General features: G+C 45.3%; 1 protein-coding gene across 1 annotated transcript in view; it reads left to right on the top strand.

The window, feature by feature from the left end:
• The window catches only part of LOC138292426 (N-chimaerin-like), a 72,604-nt gene extending 53,158 nt beyond the window's left edge, over nt 1–19,446 (top strand). Inside the window, exon 7 of the mRNA XM_069231014.1 lies at nt 18,584–19,446. Coding sequence (XP_069087115.1) covers nt 18,584–18,755 — 172 coding nt within the window. The 3' untranslated portion in view covers nt 18,756–19,446. The remainder of the gene's footprint in view (nt 1–18,583) is intronic.
• Nucleotides 19,447–20,198: the final 752 nt, after the last annotated feature.

Consider the following 20,198-nt stretch of genomic DNA (forward strand, 5'->3'; position numbering starts at 1 on the left):
AATACCACTATAGTTAGACAATACTTATACACAATAAAAGACAATACTCAGTGTTACCAAAAATAAAGGCTGTTTATTTTAGTGACACAAGGCCAAAAATATCTTAGAGGCAATAGTCCTTCTGAAGGTAAGTATTATACACAATATATACACTAGACACCAAAATAAGGTAAGTAATTAGTCATGGGATAGTGCAAACAATAGAAAATACCATAGAATGCAATGGGAAGAAATAGGTCTAGGGGCAATACAAACTATATACTAAGAAAGTGGAATGTGTATCACAAATTCCCCCCTAAACAAGTGTAGTGTATAGAGAATCGCTGGGAGAGTAAGAAAACCACAAAGGTGAGTAAAATACCCCACCCCAGAGCCCAGGAAAGTAGGAGTAAAGTATTGCAAGTTTCCTTAGGACACACTACAAGTCGTTATTAGAGTTATGGCAAGAACCAAGCAAGACTGCAAGCAACAAATGGTGGATTCCTGGATCTGAAGACCTGTAAAAAGAGGAGACCAAGTCCAGAAGTCGCAGAAGATTCCAGGAAGGGCATGTGCCCCAGCCAACCTAGAAGATGGTGCAAAAGAGGATTCTCCGGTTGGAAGAAGTCTGCAGAAGATCACCAAAGAAGATGGCTGCAGGTTCCTGTGTGATGCAAAGGATCACTCACGTTGTGATGTTGTATGCAGGTGAGTTGCAGCGTTGGATTCGTCCAACAAGCCTTGGTTCAAGCAATGTTGCGGATTGCGTCAAAATGGCACTGCCTGGACCCAGGAGGGACCTGGGTGCCTCAACTCAGACGTAGGAGGCAGAGGGGGCCCCCAACACTGGAGGGGGCCCACAGATGACTAGGCAGCACCCACGGAGATCCCAGGACACTGGGACAAAGAAGGTGCAAATTGTGGTTGTTTAAGCAGTACAAAACAAGGTCCCACGCCGCCAGAGAACAACTCAGCAAGTTGAGCGTCACAGGATGGAGTGCTGGGGACCTGGGCCAGGCTGTGGATGAAGGATTCTTGCAAACAGTGCACAGAGGCCTCAGGAGGTGAAGATGACGCAGCGCACAGGGGTAATGTCGCAAAAGGGAAGGCAAGCTCTTACCTCCCCCAAATTTGGACAGCAGGACCTAAGGACAGACTATGTCGAAGAGATCCACCACATGTGCTCCAAGGAGCATGCTCGTCGCCAGGAGAGGGGTCCAAGAGAACCGGTCGTCGTCTTAGAAGGTGCCTGCTAGAGCAGGGAAGTGACTCCATCACTCCACTGGAGATTTCTTTGGTCCTTCTGGTGCAGGGTGAAGACAGGAAGTCCCCCGAGCATGCACATCATGGAAACTGTTGCAGTTGCTGGCTGGAGCTGAAGTTGCAGAGTCAAAGTAGCCCTTTTGGATACTTTGTCCCAATTACAGCGGTTCCTGGAGCAGTCTGCGGTTGATCCAAGGTCAGAGGATAAAGTAGTAGTTGCAGAGGATTCCTGATGGAAACTTGCAAGCAGAACATGAAGAGAAACCCACAGGAAAGACCCTAAATATCCCTGAGAGGGGGATTGGCTAGCTAACCAGGTGTACACCTATCAGGAGGGGTCTCTGACGTCACCTGCTGGCACTGGCCACTCAGAGGCCTTCAGAGTGTCCCCACACATTGGAAAACAAGATGGCTGAAGTCTGGGACACACTGGAGGAGCTCTGGGCATCACCCCTGGGGTGGTGATGGACAGGGGAGTGGTCACTCCCCTTTCCTTTGTCCAGTGTCACGCCAGAGCAGGGACTGGGGGCCCCTGAACCGGTGTAGACTGGCTTATGTAAGGAGGGCACCATCTGTGCCCTTCAAAGCATTTCCAGAGGCTGCGGGAGGCTATCCCTCTCAAGCCTGTAACACCCATTTCCAAAGGGAGACGGTGTAACACCCTCCTCCCAAAGGAAATGCTTTGTTCTGCCTTCCTGGGACTGAGCTACTCAGACCCCTGGAGGGCAGAACCCTGTCTGTGAGGTGGCAGCAGCTGTAGCTGCAGTGCAAGCCTCAGAGAGCTGGTTTGGCAGTACTGGGGGTCCATGGTGGAGCCCCCAGGATGCATGGAATTGACTCCCCAATACCAGATTTGGAATGGGGGAACAGTTCCATGATCTTAGACACCTTACATGGCCATATTCGGAGTTACTATTGTGAAGCTACATATAAGCGTTGACCTATATGTAGTGCACATGTGTAATGGCGTCCCTGCACTCACAAAGTCCGGGAATTGGCCCGGGACTGTGTAGGGGCATCCTTTGCTAGTGCTAGGGTGCCTTCACACTTAGTAACTTTGTACCTAGCCTTCAGTAAATGAAGGTTAGACATATAGGTGACTTATAAGTTACTTAAGTGCAGTAAAAATGGCTGTGAAATAGTGTGTGCACTATTTCACACATGCTGCAGTTGCAGTCCTGTGATAGGGTTTGTCTGAGCTCCTAATGGGTGGCAGAAGAAATGCCGCAGCCCATAAGGATCTCCTGGAACCCCAGTGCCGTGGGTGCATAGGTACCAAATACTAGCCACTTATAAGTCGGGTCCAGTGTGCCAATTGGAATTGGTCAATGAAGTCACTAGCCTATAGTGACAAATTTGGAAGTAGAGAGAGAGAATAAGCACTGAGGTTCTGGTTAGCAGGGCCTCAGTGACACAGTTAAGCACTACTGACAACACACACATTAGGCCACAAACTATGAGCACTGGGGTCCATCTCTAGGAGGATCCCAGTAATACAGGCAAAACACACTGACAAATAGGGTTTTCACTATGAGCACTGGGGTTCTGGCTAGCAGGATCCCAGTGACACAGTAAAAACACACTGACACACACTCACAAACAGGCCAAAAGTGGGGGTAACCATGCTACAAAGAGGCTACTTTCTCACATTGAGGAGATGCTACGGTCCCTGTTTGAAGAGCAACTAACTGATGACTTCTTTGTAGAGTGGGCTCATCACTCTGTAGGCGCTTGGTCTCCGCCATGGGCCAAGGTGCGCCCCATCATCACCTGTCTTCTACATGACAGCAATAGGGATACCATCTGGCGACTGACGAGAGAGAGCACAGAGCTACAATATCAAGGGAATAGGATCTCTGTGTACCCCAATTTTATGCTGGCTGTACAGAGTGCACATCGGGACTTCTTACCAGCCAAGAAACTCCTCATGAAGATGGGCCTACATATGCATTTATGTATCTGGCCAAACTGAGGGTAACTGCACATGGAAGACCCACTTGTTTACTTATGCCAAACTGGCCTTGAAATTCAGACACAGGTAGGTAAAAAAAAAACATCAGCAACGATGAGTAGGCCATGGATAACCTTGTGGTCGGCTCAGTGATAAAGACTGAGATGACTGGTCGGTGTTTTCCCCAGACACTTTGCTTATCCCCTGGACACGTGATGCCTACTTCCTGGGAGACTATCCGCTTAGGGCCTGGCTCTTGCCCCAGATCATGGTTCGCCCAAACTTCGTTCTCTTTTTTCTGCGAACTTGTGGTGCGCTACCTTCTTGGGGGTTGTAGTTACAGCAGGTGAGCATTGAGCGTAGAGCCTGTGCCCCAGGTGTGGGCTGCCTACCGCGAGGCACAATGGCTTCTTTGGCAGGCCAGACAAGTGCACTTCTCCTCTGAGTGTCCGAGCCACAGTCTTTCACCAAGAGGGGAGACTCACTTGACCCTTAAGACATCCCTTGGGATGGATCCCGCTTGTTACTTTGTCCCCGTTCCTAGGGTTTGTAGTGTATGTTTATTTAGTCTGATGGGGGGGGGGGGGGGGGGGGGTGGGACGGTTTTCAACATAGTTGGGCTGTTAAAGTGGGTGGGGGTAGGATGGGATGTTTTTGTTCACTTTCCTACATGCTCAGACATCAGGAGCTGCATCTCTAAATGTTGTGCTGCCTCTGATGGTCACTTGGGGTGGATTGGTGGGAGGAGCTGAACCTTGCTGCCTGGTCTGCAGACACGAGCACTATGTTGATATAAATTTGCTGTTGTGAAATATACAAGGGGTCAGGGACCCATTCAGGGTCTGTCAGCTGTTCGCCTATTTCCTGCAACATAAAATAGATACTGCCTTCCTGCAGGAGCTTAACCTTGCTGACTAGTCCCATGAAATGCTACGCTAGGGCTGGATGGGATAGGTGCATGTAACTATGCTTTCAGTTTATGTCAGGGGGGTAACAATAGTGCTCAAGAAGGGGATGCAATGGTGCACAGTTACAGAAGTAATGGATACTGAGGGCCACTACTTAATTTTGCATGGCATGTTGAAGGGCAAGGCCTGGACTTCTTCTCATCCAATGGCATCAGTGATAGAATGGGGCTGCTCATCAATATATTGGGGTGGGGATTTTAATGTGATTCTTTGCCCTAACAAGGATATGTCCCACGTGGGTCAGTCCCCCAACCACATGCGGCTGCGAAACTGCATGCCTTAATCTTGGACCATGATCTGGTCGTTTTATGGCAGGCACGGCACCTGGAGAATCTGGAGAGCACCTTATCTCAACCTCACAAAACTCTTGGTCCCAAATTGATTACTGGTTAATACTGAAAGATGTTGCAGCTCTGGCCTATAGGGTGTAACATCTGCTGCACATGCTCTCTAATTATGCCCCAGTGGTGTTAAGGTTACTTATGGCTGAGGCTGGGGACTTTGCCTTCTCATGGTGAGGGTCCCCTAATGCTCTGGGAGACGTCTTCCGCTCTGAGGTCAGGGATGCTTATGGGGAATATTTCACCACCACATTCATTCAGTACAACCTCCAGGCATGCAATACGAGGACTTCAAAGCAAATGTCCAGGTGTTCTGCATATATAAGCAAATGGAGGTGCTGCATGACCTGGGCTCAACTGGCGCTCTTCGAGCACAAGTTACGCAATCTAGAATGCAGTTACTTTGCCACTAATGCCCCACAGCTCCTGGTGCAACTTATGTACCAGGCTTTCAGCTTACCAGGAGAACACCAAAAGAGAAACTTAATACTTGCATATAGAGGCTGAAGCTCCTAAGTACAGGGAGGGCAATAGAGCTGAGAAAACTCTAGTGTCCCTGTTTCGGGGGCCTCATGGAACATACACCTCTGACGTCTTAGACGCTGACGGCAAGCACTGCTACTCCACTAGGGAGGTGATGCGTGTGGTCACAAAATACTACACTGGCCTATATCAGTCCTCCACAACAGTGGCCCCAGGCGCCATATGGGAATACTTTGATTCTACACAGCTGCTACGGCTCGCCGATACACATCAACATTATCTGGATGTCTCATTTGATGTAGAGGATGGTGTCATCCAGAGCATGCCTAGCTGTAAGGCCCTGGGATTAGATGGACTCACTGTTCAGTTCTACGAAGAATATGCAGAACTGCTGGCTCTGCACATATTGGCCATGTTTGAAGAAGCCAGAGTCCTTCGGACCTTTCCTCCGACTTTTCATGAGGGACTCTGGTTACGGTGCTTAATCCAGGTCAGTCCCCTGACCGCTGCAATCTATATTGACCCACGGTAACGCTGTGCAGCTTAACCAATCGGGGTTTGTATCTGGCCAGTCGACCACACAGAACCTGCGCACCTTGTTTGCAGTGATCCACACCCTGACTACCCGGACTTATGAGCTGCCTGATGTGGCCACCTTTCTAGAAGCCACAAAGGCTTTTGATCCTTGGAGTGGCTTTATCTATTCTTCCTCCTGCCTCCTGCAGTGCATTGTGATCAGCCCAAGCTTTTTGAAATGGGTCTGCTCTGTGCATTCCCCACTGCTCAAGTTCTAGTAAACGGACTGGTATTGCCCACCTTCTATATTGCAGAGGTACGTGCCATGGCTGCCCTTTATCCATGGTGCTCTTTGCAATTGCTATGGAGCCCTTAGCGGCTCGACTCCCAGAACCATGTGGAGCGAGGACTAGCTTTTACATCCCAGAGTCCCATGTACACGGATGACAATCAATGGATGGGCGCTTCTGTTACCAGCTAAACTGCATGCAACTAGGAGTGATGGGGGACTACTATTCTGATGGCTCCTTTATTCAGTTGGCAGATATACAAGCCTGCACTGCATGTACAACCCTGGTCGTATTCCTATACCACAGACTGCAAAGCACCTTAAGACAGGTGCACCTAACCTTTCTCCTGGCACCTTGCAGTCCTGAGGCATTGGACCTGCTTCTCACATCTTCCTTCCCTGGCAGATTTATTACGGGCTTATACACCACCATGCATACCACAGCCCCATTTTGTGTGCCCAGGAAAAGAGAGAAGTAGCGACGTGAGCTAGGCAAGGACATTAGTGAACAGCAGTGTCAATTCTGCTGCTCGCACATGTAAACATTCCAACTACCAGCTCTGCGTTATATACCCTAAATACCTGCATCAACAACCTGAAGCCTGGGTAGCTCACTCTGGAGACTTCTAATACAGTGGTTCCCAAACTGTGGTCTGGAACCCCTGGGGGTCCGCGAAGACTTCTTAGGGGTCCGCCACTGCTTAGGAAATTAAAAAATATTAATAAATATTGACAAATTAGGTCCCAAGCTTCCAGTAATGACTCAGTGGGGGGACCCCAGATTCCAATGATGATTCAGTGGGCGTCCCTGGGGTCCATCAATGAAAACGTGGGGGTCCACAGAAGCCAAAAGGTTCGGAAACACTGCTCTAAAAGGAGTGGCCCAAAGATAAGGCCTCACCAAAGGAGGGCTCTAGCAATATACGCCAAGAACCAGGAAGGAAACAAAGGTTTGCTGGTCTTGACATTGCAGAAACGGCCCAGGCACTAAAGTTGATGAAGAGGATCAAGGCTCCCAGTCTTGATAGCATCCCAGGCAATTTATATATATATCTCAACCCAAAATTTGGGTTCCCCGGCTAAATGCCCTGGGTAATGCCATCATGAGGGGAGAGGATATCCCATTGTCCTGGTATGGAGCTGCTATTGTCTCAATTTATAAGAAGGGGAGAAGGGATGCCCTAGCCAATTATAGACCAATAAGTCTAATTGATAACAGCCAGAAAATGTTCTGCAGACAGGTATTGCTAAGACTCCATAAATGGCTATCAGATCATCATATCCATGTAGATACCCAGGTGCGCTTCAGAAGCAAGATCAGCACCCTGGATCAAGTGTTCTGATCCAAGACGATATGTTGACATTATGTCGTATTGAGGCGGGACCACTTATATGTTGCTTTTATAGATCTGAGCATTACAATTTACCTGGTGCCTAGGGAAAATCTGTGGAGGGACTTGGAATCTCATGATATCCCCAATGATCTCCTTTGGATCTTAAAAATCCTACATGCTGAAATATTTGCCCAAATGAGGTGGATTATGGGAGGAGATCTTACATTAATGATACCCATAAACCATGAAGTCAGGCAAGGATGTGGGCTTGCCCAACGCGCTTTAGTTTATATATTGATGGCGCAGTTGAGTGGTTGGCACAGTGCGATCATAATGCCCCTAAAATCTGCAGGAGTTAGTTTCCCCCTCCTTATGTTTGTTGATGACACGCTTCTTATATCCAGAACTCCACTAGGCCTCCAATCTGTTTTAGATTGTTTTGCAGCATTCTGCACATCCTTGCGTCTAAAAATAAACTCCTCTTATTCAAAGTTCATGGCGATGAACCCAACTGTTCCTTTAGAGGAAGGATGTTGATAGTGGGGGGTACCTCTGGAACAAGTGAAAGGTTTTGTCTATTTAGGTGCAAGACTGGCTGACAACTTGTCCTGGGGCCCTCAAATAGAGAAAAGCAGAGCCATCCTTCAACAAAGTGTGTCGGCAATTGGGAGAAAATTCAAGGCCACTTCTGGGGCCTTTGTGGCTCCAGTTCCTAAAGTATACACAGCCACTGCCATGGCAGCAGCTACCTATGGTGCCAAATTCTGGGACTACGCCGATGCATTTCCTCTCACACAGACTGAAAATAAGTTTATTTGGGTGTTATTTAACTTACCGTTGAGTACCGCCCTTATACTCATACTCATTGACTTAGCGCTAAATAAAATTAATCTAGTAGTAACACTAAAACCACAAATATACTGTATGCAACTCTTGACAACATTGGAGTTGACACCTTATAGAGATACCTTGCTGGACTTGATCAGACTTGACAAACATGTACGTCCCCTGTAGGTCAGGTAGATAAAACACTTGTATGAAATGATTAAAATGGATGATGTCTGGAACTCACCAGCAGAAATGAACAAATGTATCACTATGAAATTGAAGCAAGTCTGCTGGGAGTGTATATTGATGCAGACTTGGAAAGATCAAAAAGAGGGGAGTATCATTGAAAGATTTCTGAACTAAAGGTGTTATCCCAGCTTTGAGCAATAGCTGGATCGGATGTGTCCATTCCAGACTAAATATTTGTATCTACAGTTCAGCATTGGTACGTGGCCGCTAAGATCCTTTTACATCAAAATGGGATAAAAGCAGTCTCTTACCATCTCACTGGAACATTTCTTATTTTTCTGCCCAAGCTGCGCTCTGCTCCGCATGAGGTGAATTGTTGCAGTATGTAAGCTCAATGGTGCTGTACACTCCTGGGAAACTAAGGATCCTTAGAAGTTATACTATGGAGCAGATGGTATTTGTCGTCTCCCAGTTCTTATCTCTGGGTGTGGACATTTAGATTAAAACATGTTTCCAGCAGACCAAATAAATTAGTCTTCAGGCCTTGCGGGGTAGAATAGGCATGTTTTTATTTAAACGTTGTATTTGCACTGTGGTTTTATCTATTTTTACGTATTCAAATCTATCTGGGTCAAACAGACTCTCTGTTATTATATATGTATATCCTTATCAATACTTGCAGTCTTACTGCATTACTGCCACTTTTGACTAAGAGGCGGATTATAATGTGCTGGGGGTTATGCCTCGGTGTCCAGTGTTATTGCCTGGCTGGTTGACGCGACTTTCTTCCAGAAGCGTCTAGAGGACAGTTGGGCTCTTATGCCAGTATCCAACAAACCAAGGACATATGGGCACACTTTTGCAGTCAAGGCCGTACTGGGCTTTAGGGGTTTCCCCAGGAGGCTGGTAGGATAGTGGGCCACTTTTGTTACTGGGGGAAAAATTTTCAACAGTGCATCAGTTTTTAAAAAACACTGCAGAGCTCCTTGTTTATCTAACAGTTTTGCAGCATGAATCCTTTTCTGCATCGTCGACCACCATTTAGTGGTATGTCCATCCCCTTTTGTGATGTCAGACGGCACCCCGGATGTTCCTGTGCATAGTCGCCATCTTCAGATTCCTTTTTCCACTATTTGGTCTGGAAGCTACAGAGGAGCTCTGAACGTTATTTTGAAAATTAAGATTTTGAAGAAAATATACTGATACAGCGAAGACTGCAAGAGGAACGATGACCAGAGAGAAGTGGACCCTTCTCTTTTTCTCCCACCGGGCAACCCGCCAGTACCAACCGCATGGTTGGAGAATTAAGGCAAGCATGGGCCGTGGAAAAACACCCCCTTTAAAGTCTAGGGAGACCCCCTACAAGGTCTGCAGTCTTTGCCTTCCAGAAGACCACTGAAATGAGGACTGCAAGGCCTGCGCTGTATTCATGCCAAGACCCTGAAAGTACAACGAAGGCAGAGGATGGAACACTATGCCACCATGGCCAGCACCCAGCTGATGCAAGTTTCGCTCAAGGATCTCGGCCTCTCATGGGACAACGAGGAAAACATCAAGGAAGCCGAAACAGCTCATAGAGCGGGATCAGATGATGAAACATATTTGACCGACACTGAAAAGAAGCAGGTGGTGAAAAAACCATTGAAGTACACCTAAAAGATAAGGCACAATGTAATTAAACCAATTAAACCACCAAAGGGCCTTGAGTTTAAACACTCGGACAATAAGTCCAGCCAAAAACAAAGGAGCCCGACGAGGGAGATCAATGCTGGCAAGACTACGTCAAGGCCCTCGATGAGCCCATCCACTCAAGAGGGAGTGAGAGAAAGGACCAAGGCTCCGGAGGCAGCCGAACCGTTAACACCGAAAAAGAGACTTTTGCCAGGCCTAAGAGTAGAGCTTGAGGTCAAGCACAAGGCAGAAATGGCAGCACTCTTGCAAAGGTGAAAGGAGTTTGGCGATTCTTTAAAGGATTTTCAGATTCCACCAAGACCACTGACGTCCTTCAACACAGATGAAGACCAATCTGGCCAGGAACACAACACTAGAGCCCTATGAGGAAGAGCAAGAAGTGTTATTCAAACTTGAGGACTTTGAGGAAGCAACAGGGTTCAAGAATTAATCTTGGCATGATCTTGAGGCTGATTCCCCAAGGAAGGAGTAGACAGTTATTCTGCCATGCTATCACCACCAGGTTACCTCTCCATGTACAATAACCTAGTTGAAAGGGCTGCTGAATGATATGTAATCCACCTGTAGGAATCCTAGCATATTAGAGCAAGGAAAGGAGGCTTTTTGGGAACCTGCTCCTGCTAAAGTAGTATCCTCCAGATTAGAAAAGAAATAGAAACCATCTACCCAAGACCCAAAATATATGCAAGGGAACACCCCACCTGATTCCATCATTGTGGCAACCTCAAAAAAGCAGAACAATGCACACACCTCTACAAGACCACCACTTGAAAAGGAGAGCAAGATGCTAGACATGGTGGGAAGGAAGATGGAGAGGGAGGCTGCAACATTATGGGGGATTGCCAACTCCAATCTCCCTTAAATAGACATGGCCACCAACATATGGACAAGATGGAATCCCTTATGCAACATCTCCCAGAGGAGTACAAAAAGAGGGCAAAGGCAGTTATACAAGGTGGCTGAAACATAGCCAGCACATGCCTAAAATCAGCTCTCGATGCGGCAGGCGCTGCCAGCAGGCAGATGTGCACAGGCAAAACATTGAGAAGATATGCATTTGGGGGTTCAAGACAGAGGTATAAGCCTCTATCATCAACATACCCTTTGCAGGAGATGTCCTGTTTAACCAGGCAGTTGATGAGTCCTTACAACAGCTGTAAAATGACAATGAAAAGGCCAAAGCAATGAGGGCTCTACAATTCAGGGGCTCATTCAGAAGGGGAAGAAGGACATCCTGAAGACTTACTGGCAGAGCGCCTGTCACATCTGGGCAGCAGCAGCAGCCACAAAGCAGCCCACACTAAGCCACCCAGCAGACCACGTATCAACAGTGGCAACACCCTACCAGACAGCCCTTTTGGGCAGAAGGAAGAGGGAGAGGACAGGCTCCTCAAGAGGGAAGAACAACATGCAGGTGACTTGAGCAACACCACCTGCCCCCACACAACACCAGTGGGAGCCCGAAAAAGATATTACTCACACGAGAGTTAAAAATCACCGCAGACAAATGGATTTTGAACATGATGTGTCACAGATAGTGGTTAGAACTTATCAAGGAGCCACACCAATTCCCCTCCAAAACCAAAGAAATTTCATGGGAAAGAGATCATGCAACTAAGAAAACAGGTGAAAGAAGTCTTACAAAAGAAAGCCATTGCAGGGGAAAGAAACAAGAGAAACAATTACTTCCTTGTTTCAAAACAGGATCAAACTCTGAGACCAATCCTAGACCTCAGATTCTTACACAAATTCATTCGTACCCAACACTTCAGGATGACAATGCTCCTAGGAGTTATGCCACTCCTAAAGAAAGAAGACTATGTGGCAACCTTAGACATAAAGGATGCCTGTCTATACATCCCAATGAATCAAAGACACAAAAAATACCTCAGATTTGTTTTAGACAAACTGATCTACAAGCTCACAGTGCTGTCTTTCGGCATAAAATCAGCTCCGTGGGTATTCACAAACTGCCTTGCCGCAATTGCAGCATCCTAAAGAAGGAAGGGTATCCATATATACCCATACTTAGACAGTTAGCTAGTAAAGGCAAAAACAAAACAGAAATGACAAAAAGAGATTCAGACAGTAACCAACACTCTAGAATGTCTGAGTTTCTCAATAAACCACAACAAGTCATCTCCACAGCCAGAACAAGAAAAGGTGTTTTTAGGAGTAACACAACTCAAGAGCCGACCGATCTTACCCTTTCCAGAAGAGGCCACAGGCAATCACAGATCAGGTTCACCTATAGTAGAAGAGGCATTGTCTGACAATGACGACAGTTACAAAACTAATGGGCATGATGGCATCATGCATAACACTAGTAACACATGCAAGTCTGCACATTCGTCCTTTCCAAGAGTGGATCTGCAACAAATGGTCACAAGCCACCGGGAAATGGGAGTATCTAGTGGTTGTCACAGCAAAAGCACAAAAGGAAGCACAATGGAGAAAATCCAAGAATGTGACAGTAGGAAGACCATTCAAGACACCAACTCCAACAGTGACCACTACAACTGATGCATCCCATAGGAGTTGGGGAGCTCACACAGGCAACCTCAAGGTACGGGGACAATGAAACAAGATAGATGCAGTGAAACACATCAACTACCTTGAAAATAAAACAGTTTTCCTAGCCCTGAAGGCAATACAAACACACATCACAGGTCAAACTGTGCTAACACAAATAGGCAACACAACAACGTTTTAGCTCAACAAAATGGGAGGAACATAATCATTCATCCTGAGTAAGCTAGCCCACGAAATATGGCAATGGGCAATACCAAGGAAGATCACACTGCAAGCAATACACCTACCAGGAAAAGAAAACACTGAGGCGGACAGTTTGAGCAGACAGGAAATCAGTTCACTCAAACGGGGAATAAAGCAACAGGTCCTGGAGAAGATCTTCATAGTCTGGGGAGACTAGAAATAGGCCTTTTTGCAACAGCAAAGAACGCAAAATGCCAACGCTTCACCTCCAGTTTTTAACACCACCAATCAGACGGAGTGCCCTGTCAATAAACTGTTCAGGGAGATTTGCTTATGGCTTTGCTCCAATACTCCTAATACTGAAGGTGCTGGGGAAAGCCAGACAACCAGGGACACATCTCATTCTCATAGCGCCACAATGGGCCAGAAAACTTGGTAAACTGACCTACTGGAAATCACCAGGGGCCAAATGATGACAATCAAAGCAGAACAAGACCTGCTAACAATTCAGGAGGGGAGAGTGTACCATCAGAAGTCATCAACACTCAGCCTGGTTGCTTGGCTCCTGAAAACATAGGGTCAGATTTAAGAAAAGTGGTACTGCACTCAATGCAGCGCCACTCTTCTTGCGCCCCATAGCGTGCCCTAATGCCACCATGTGTGTGCCGTATCTAAGATAGGGCGCTCCTTGGCGGTAGTTAGTGAACTAGCGTCAACATTTTTGATGCTAGTTTGGAGCTTTGCAGGATTAGCATCCTTCAAAGCCCATTGAGGCCCATTATGAACAATGGTGTACCTCCTTTTAACACCTGCTCTGAGCAGGCATAAAAACGCCGAAAAAAAGCCCCAAAGAAATCGCTTAGATTTCTTTGTGCCATTTTTTCAGCCCCCCTGACGGGGAAGACCCCCCTTTGCATATATTATGCATGGCGCATGCATGATGTAGCCCAACGGGTTACAAAGTAGCGCAATGCATGCATTGCTCCACTTTGTAAATCTGGCACAGTGTTTTTGGCCGTCTAACGCCACATTAGCAAAAAATAAATGACGCTAATGTGTCGTTAGATGGAGCAAGGGGCCCTTAAATCTGCCCCTTGGAATTTGGACACCTCCAACTACTACCTAGGACAATGGAAATCCTTAAGGAAGCTAGAAAGGCTATTACAACGAAATTCTATGCAGCAAAATGGGGAATATACATTTACTGGTGCACAAATAAATATCTGGAGACAAGGACTAGACAGGAAATTGTGTTAACGTATCTCACTCACCTACTAGGTACCATCCTAACCTTTTCATCCTTAAAGGAAACATCTGACAGATATAGTACCTTACACCCGGGACATTTTATGCAACAGCTTCTTCACATATCCATTGACGAAGAGATACCTAGAAGGAGCTAAAATAATTGCTCCACCAAGATCAGTTCCAGCGCCTTTATGGCACCTAAGCCCCAATGCTAACACAGTAAGTGACAAAGCCCTTTGAACCTATGCACAAAGCAGATCTAAAATCACTTATGCTCAAGACAGCTTTCCTAATCGCAATCCCATCGCTACACAGAGCAAGCAAACTACATGCACTAACAATACAGGAACCATAATTGCAAATACACAGGGGCTAGGGGCCAGATGTAGGAAACAATTTGCGACTCGCAAACGGGAAAAATTGCCGTTTGCGAGTCGCAAATCGGAGTTTCCTATGCAGAAATGCATTTTGCGAGTCGGGACCGACTCGCAAAATGCATTTCCGACTCGCAAATAGGAAGGGGTGTTCCCTTCCTATTTGCGACTCGCAGTGGTATGCAATTCCATTTGCGACCGCGTATGCGGTCGCAAATGGAGTCGCAGTTACCATCCACTTGAAGTGGATGGTAACCCACTCGCAAATTGGAAGGGGTCCCCATGGGACCGCTTCCCCTTTGTGAATGGACAACAAAATATTTTTTCAGGGCAGGTAGTGGTCCAAGGGACCACTACCTGCCCTGAAAAAATACCGAAACAAAAGGTTTCGGTTTTTTTATTAAGTGCAGCTCGTTTTCCTTTAAGGAAAACGGGCTACACTTGAAAAAAAAAACTGCTTTATTTAGAAGCAGTCACGGACATGGAGGTCTGCTGACTACAGCAGGCCTCCATATCTGCGAGTGCCCATAGTCGCTATGGGGCCGCAATTTGCGACCCCATAGCGAGTCGCAGACGGTGTCTGAGACACCGTTCTGCATTGCAAATTGCGAGTTGCAATTTGCAAGTCGCTCGGACTTGCAAATTGCAACTCGCAATATTGCTACATCTGGCCCTAGGTGGTTCTCAGAACAATCGCACAGTTCATGCCAAAGGTGGTAACTCAATTTCAAGTCAGTCAAAGTATTCAACTACCACCACTCTTTAAAACACAGACAGAAAGAGCCCTACACACGTTGGATGTAAGGAGGGCTTTAATACACTATCTGCAAAAAACAAGAGTTTCATAAAGGAAATCAGTTGTTTTTCTCATTTGCCAAAATAATCAAAACTATCTCGAGATGGATTGGGGAAACAATACAGACTTGCAGCGCTATGGCAGGAATGACACTGGTGTTCCAAGCAATGGAGGCAATCTGGGCAGCAGCAACATGGGCTTCAGCACACACATTTGCAAAACATTATTATGTGGATATCCACATGAACAAGGAGGCACATGTGGGACAAACAGTAGTACAACACCTGCTACATCATGTAATTCAGAGCATGTAAATCCAGAAAATAATTTTTGCTGCAAAACTAAATGGATACTTACCAGTAGGAGTAGTTTTGCAGCTGGAAGAGTTTTTTGGATTCACATGTGACTTACCCACCTCCCGAGAAAGGGTAGAGGAAGCAACTAGGTGGGAAAGTAAGGAACAAGAAGTAAGCAATCCAGGAAAGTTAGAAAAAAGAATCTGAAGATGGGGATTACGCACAGGAACATCCAGGGCCCCGTCTGACGTGACACAAAGCGATAGACATACCACCAAATGGTGGTTAACGACGCCTACAGAGAAAAAAAAAAATGAAGGGAAAAGAAAAGACATTTCCAGACCCAACCACTAAATGGCAGAATAATGCACAGCGTCTCAATCCAGAAAACTCTTCAATGTGAAAAACTACTTCTATTGGTAAGTAAGCATATCTTTTTTAGGCCACAATAAAGGGGCCAAGATCATTTTGGTGATTAATGTACCTGCTGGAGAAAGACCGGAGTTTTGTCTAGTGGCAGTTTTGACTCATCTAAGGTAGCGCAGAGTATTAATATGTCTTCTGCAAGAAACGTGTACCATGCAATTCACAGAACAGTATTTTTGTGCAAGGCTCAGTGGGATACTGTTTTTGTCACAGAGATCCTTTTGTTACTGTGCTGTTCGTAAATCACAATCATAATCTAGCACAGTGAGTTATGAACTGCCATCAAAGAGTTGCATGCAAACTGCATGGTTGAGGTTAAAAAGTTATGTTTTTCCCAGTCTTTTATTGTCCTAATTTTGCTAAAAAGGGTTTGTTTAAGTAGAAATAAATTGTTATGAGTAAAGTTAACCCTAACCACTGTGTTACGTTCTGAATCCTGAGTTTATGCTTCCCCAGACCAAGCACTCTTAAAAAATGCCTCCCAATATGGATCACATGTGAATCCTACACCTTGCAGTCCCCTTTGTATTATGCAATATTTTCTAAACATTGATTACACAGGTATGATTCATTGATTCTGTATGTCTGTGTGATGTAAAGTGCTCCAACACCGTGCGCTGGTAAGGGAAGTGTTATAAAACAAATGAAATACATGAGAGAGAGGGGCTATGGAGAGATGAGAGGCACTGTTAGAGGTTAATGTAAGGGAATCAGTTGAGAGCCCCAAAGAGATTGTTTATCCTGGTGCACTGTAGGGTAATTATTTACTATGATTTAAGAACTAATACAACTGAATATATAATGAAAAATGTATTGCAGAATGGACCATTTTTGCTATTTTTCCCAAATCTCCTTGGGGAGAGGTGGGGGGGAATGCACCAAGCTCCATAGTAGTGCTCTGGCACGCTCGCTATGCACCCTATGGGGGCAGTTCTGACAAAATTTGCCAGGGCTGCTTTGGGTTCCCAGTCCGGCCCTGTGTGCAGTATAGGGCAGCAAGGCCAAGAGGGTGGGAGAGGGCCTGGATGATACACCATGGTGCAGAGAAGGCCCCTCCGCTGTATGCTACCTGTATGCTACCTCCATCTGGGTTCTGCCTTGCAGCCCACTATTGGAAGCAACAACCTGCAGCTGGCCCTGCTGGCAGACACACACCGTGTACATATTTCTGACTACGTGAATGTGACTCTCTTTACCTCCTGGTAAATCTTCATGTGACTCTGTTGCGAAGTGTACGTTGAGTTATTTTTTTTCTTTTTTTCATCGAGTAGTTGTTGTACCAGAAAAGTTAATAAAAAAATAAAAAAGTGTACCCTCAGAAATATATTTTTATATCCAACTCAAGTGCAAAGTATCATGCAGCACACTGTACTGAAATAAAATACACATTGAGCCCTCTGGTGGCAGGCAGCATAAATGGCAGGTAAATATTTTAGACCTCTGAAGAAATCTCAATCACTTCAAAATCAGTTCAATACTCATTCCGTCTCATTTTATTTTTGAAGAAAGTTTTTTCACATTGCAATTTTTTTTGCATTTTCCTCACAATGTAGAAAATATCCATCGGATACAAGATTGTTGTACTCCTAAACAGGAAAGTGTTGGCATATTAAAGGAAGGATTACATGAAAATATATCACAGAGAGATGAAATTTGTAACCCGGAGTTCCAAAGAAAACAAAGACATCAGTACAATAAACACACTTAATTCAGATAGCTCATCCTGCAACCGTAAGGAGTCTGAAGAGTCTTCATAACACAATAAATAAGTCCTCTGGAAGATGACAGGCCGAGTCTGGTCAACCATTGATGTAGATATTGTATTCATGCTTTGCCGCAGGTGTGTTCACAAACTAAGCTATATTATGTGGAGTATCCGAGACATTTTATATTACGTTAAATAAAGTTAATGAGGAACTCCACCACGCTTTGGGCTAAACTATGTGAAATTTGTGTAGCAGGGTCTTGGTTATAAGCCCAGAAGAGACAGCATGGTCTTGTTGACATGAAGGACGAGACAATTTTCATTTTTCTATATATGTCTACAGAGTGACTTTCTCAAAGTTATGGATTATCACCTTACCCCAGTGACAAATTGGTGGGTGATCACCGGACCACGCTCCCATGTAGCCCACTCTTCTGCTACATAAGCAATTTTAAATTATTCTACAGCTCAAGTGCTAGATAAAAAGAAGAGAATAAAGAAAAAAAGGAGTACAAAGGATAGGTTTAAAGGAGCCTGGAATATGATCACCAGAGATCAAGAAAATTATAGATCCATAAAACCGGAACAAAATCAAGCGCAGGAGTTGCTTAGCAATATAGATTGACCTAAATTGCATAGGCAAGAATTAACAAATCATAAAATGTATTAGTTAGAGACAAGGTAAGATGTCAGCGTAGACCTCGAATATCCAGATAGACAAAGATACATTTCTCATTAAAAAAATGCTCAACTAGACCCAAAACAAATTAAAATATCCCAAGCAAGGGATGATCTGTACCTTGGTGTGTTGTGGGCTTCCGGGGCCATGATCACAGTACATTTGAAGTACCGATGCAGTAAAAAACAGACTATTCTAGATCCATCACTAGACAGACTGTGTAACAAGAAACTCCCCAAAAGGCAAAACTTCAAATCAACGTTAACAGGTAAGCATCATTGTGTTTTTCTCCTTCAACTACAACCTTAATTAGCGAATGGTAAATATGTATGGACAGGGCCACTCAAGAAACAGATTGAAAAGAAAGTGAAAACTCTCAGCTAACATGCTCTTTGTCAGCCTCTGTCATCCCCCCAATCCACTGTACTTATTTTAAGAGTACATCAACCTTGTTTTGCCATATCAGCGTAACGTGATCCACAATAATGGCCATTATTCTCTTGTGTTTCAGGGTCAGTGACCACGAGGCTGAAAACCTTATGGGAGCAGCAAACCTCAGCATTGTCTTTGGGCCCACGCTCATGCGGCCCCTCAGCCAGGATCCTCTGGTGGTCCTGAATAACATTTCCTCCCAACGCCTGGTAGTACACCTACTGATCGAACACCAGAAGGTCTTCTTCTAAACACTTCCAGACCAGGCACTTTGCTGAGATGCAACAGGAGGCTGTCTTCTCCTTGCAGTTCTGTGTCTAGGCCATTAATGACATGATCTCCTGGGGTTTCAGGTCGGGATACTCTGGAGACTTTCTTCTATGGAGCCAAATCCAAGGACGGCCATTCCAATACCCAACGGCTACTTCAATGTCCAACATCAGAGGCCTCTTAAACTACTATTCCTAAACGTTTTGTATATGAAACGTAGTCGACCATCTCCTGATGTGATCCATCTTTAAAACTCTTCACATTGGACTACTCCAGTATTTTGCACAAAGGCAGCAGCTGAACACTGGCATCTTTTGGGGGACTAAAGTTTCTTTTCCACAGATGAAAAGAGTTGCAACAAATGTAGAAGGCTCTTCTCCCACAATGATGTTATGCATTTTGTCAGTGTCAAACTATCTTATTATTTTATTTTATTTTATTTTATTTGATTTCAATATTTTGTCTAATGTGCTCAAAACTTTAGGTTACTGAGCGCAATGCAGCTCCATAAGGTAAAACGATACACTAATGAAAGCAGAAGTTCAAAGCACATTTTTAACAACCAGAAATATAATGTAAACGAGGAGGTTTTTATTTGTTTCCTATACTCAGTGAGACATTGCCAACAGGGCAATGACTTTAAGTCAGTGGATAATAAAATGTGCAAACCTCATGTTGTGTGAGTTTTATAGTTTTCTTGACTAGGTAGAAGTACACGTTGGACCAAATTACATTTCGGATGATCCGTCCCTGTTTGCACTGTGACCCACACTTTAATGGGTGCCACTGGCACAGACTAGGACTGTGAGCCTAATTATTGAAAAAATGCCCTTTTCTCACCACAGCTACACAAACCTCGACAGTTCTTGAATGCACTGAGAAAAGCTAATAGGTGAAAGATAAAATTTAAAGCCACGGCTCCCTCTTTCACTGGAAATGTTTTAAGCGGCTCTCTGGGCAGGCAAGAAAGTGTGTTTCTATGGGCTCCCTTTCAAGGAATGCCCTCATGGGTGCACTGGTTGTTCACCGCATCATAGGTGGCACACAATCAGTAAGCCTAAACGTTTCTATGAACCTGCACCTTTGTCTATATTATGGTATGGGAGCACGGCCTCCCCCCACACACTAGCACGATCTATCATACAGAAGGCCCTGCATAAGTATTTGCTGCCCCTTCTGAAAATACCAAAGGGTCCCGGGTTGCAAGAAGTAGGTCCAATGCATGTCGTGCCCCTGTGGGCACCAGGTACAATGCATCACTTGTAGGTCCTTTCATTTGAGAAACGTTTTATTTGTCTGGTAAATGAGCCGGAGCCCAAAATGAGTGGCCTTAACAGGCAAGTGAAGGAACACATGTAGTTACCTATGCTGTAATCCGGCGTTAGAAACGCAGAGAAACAGGAGATACTACACTAGCACTGTCC

This window comes from Pleurodeles waltl, chromosome 4_2 (genome assembly GCF_031143425.1).
Source record: "Pleurodeles waltl isolate 20211129_DDA chromosome 4_2, aPleWal1.hap1.20221129, whole genome shotgun sequence".
NCBI classification, from domain to species: Eukaryota; Metazoa; Chordata; class Amphibia; order Caudata; family Salamandridae; genus Pleurodeles; species Pleurodeles waltl.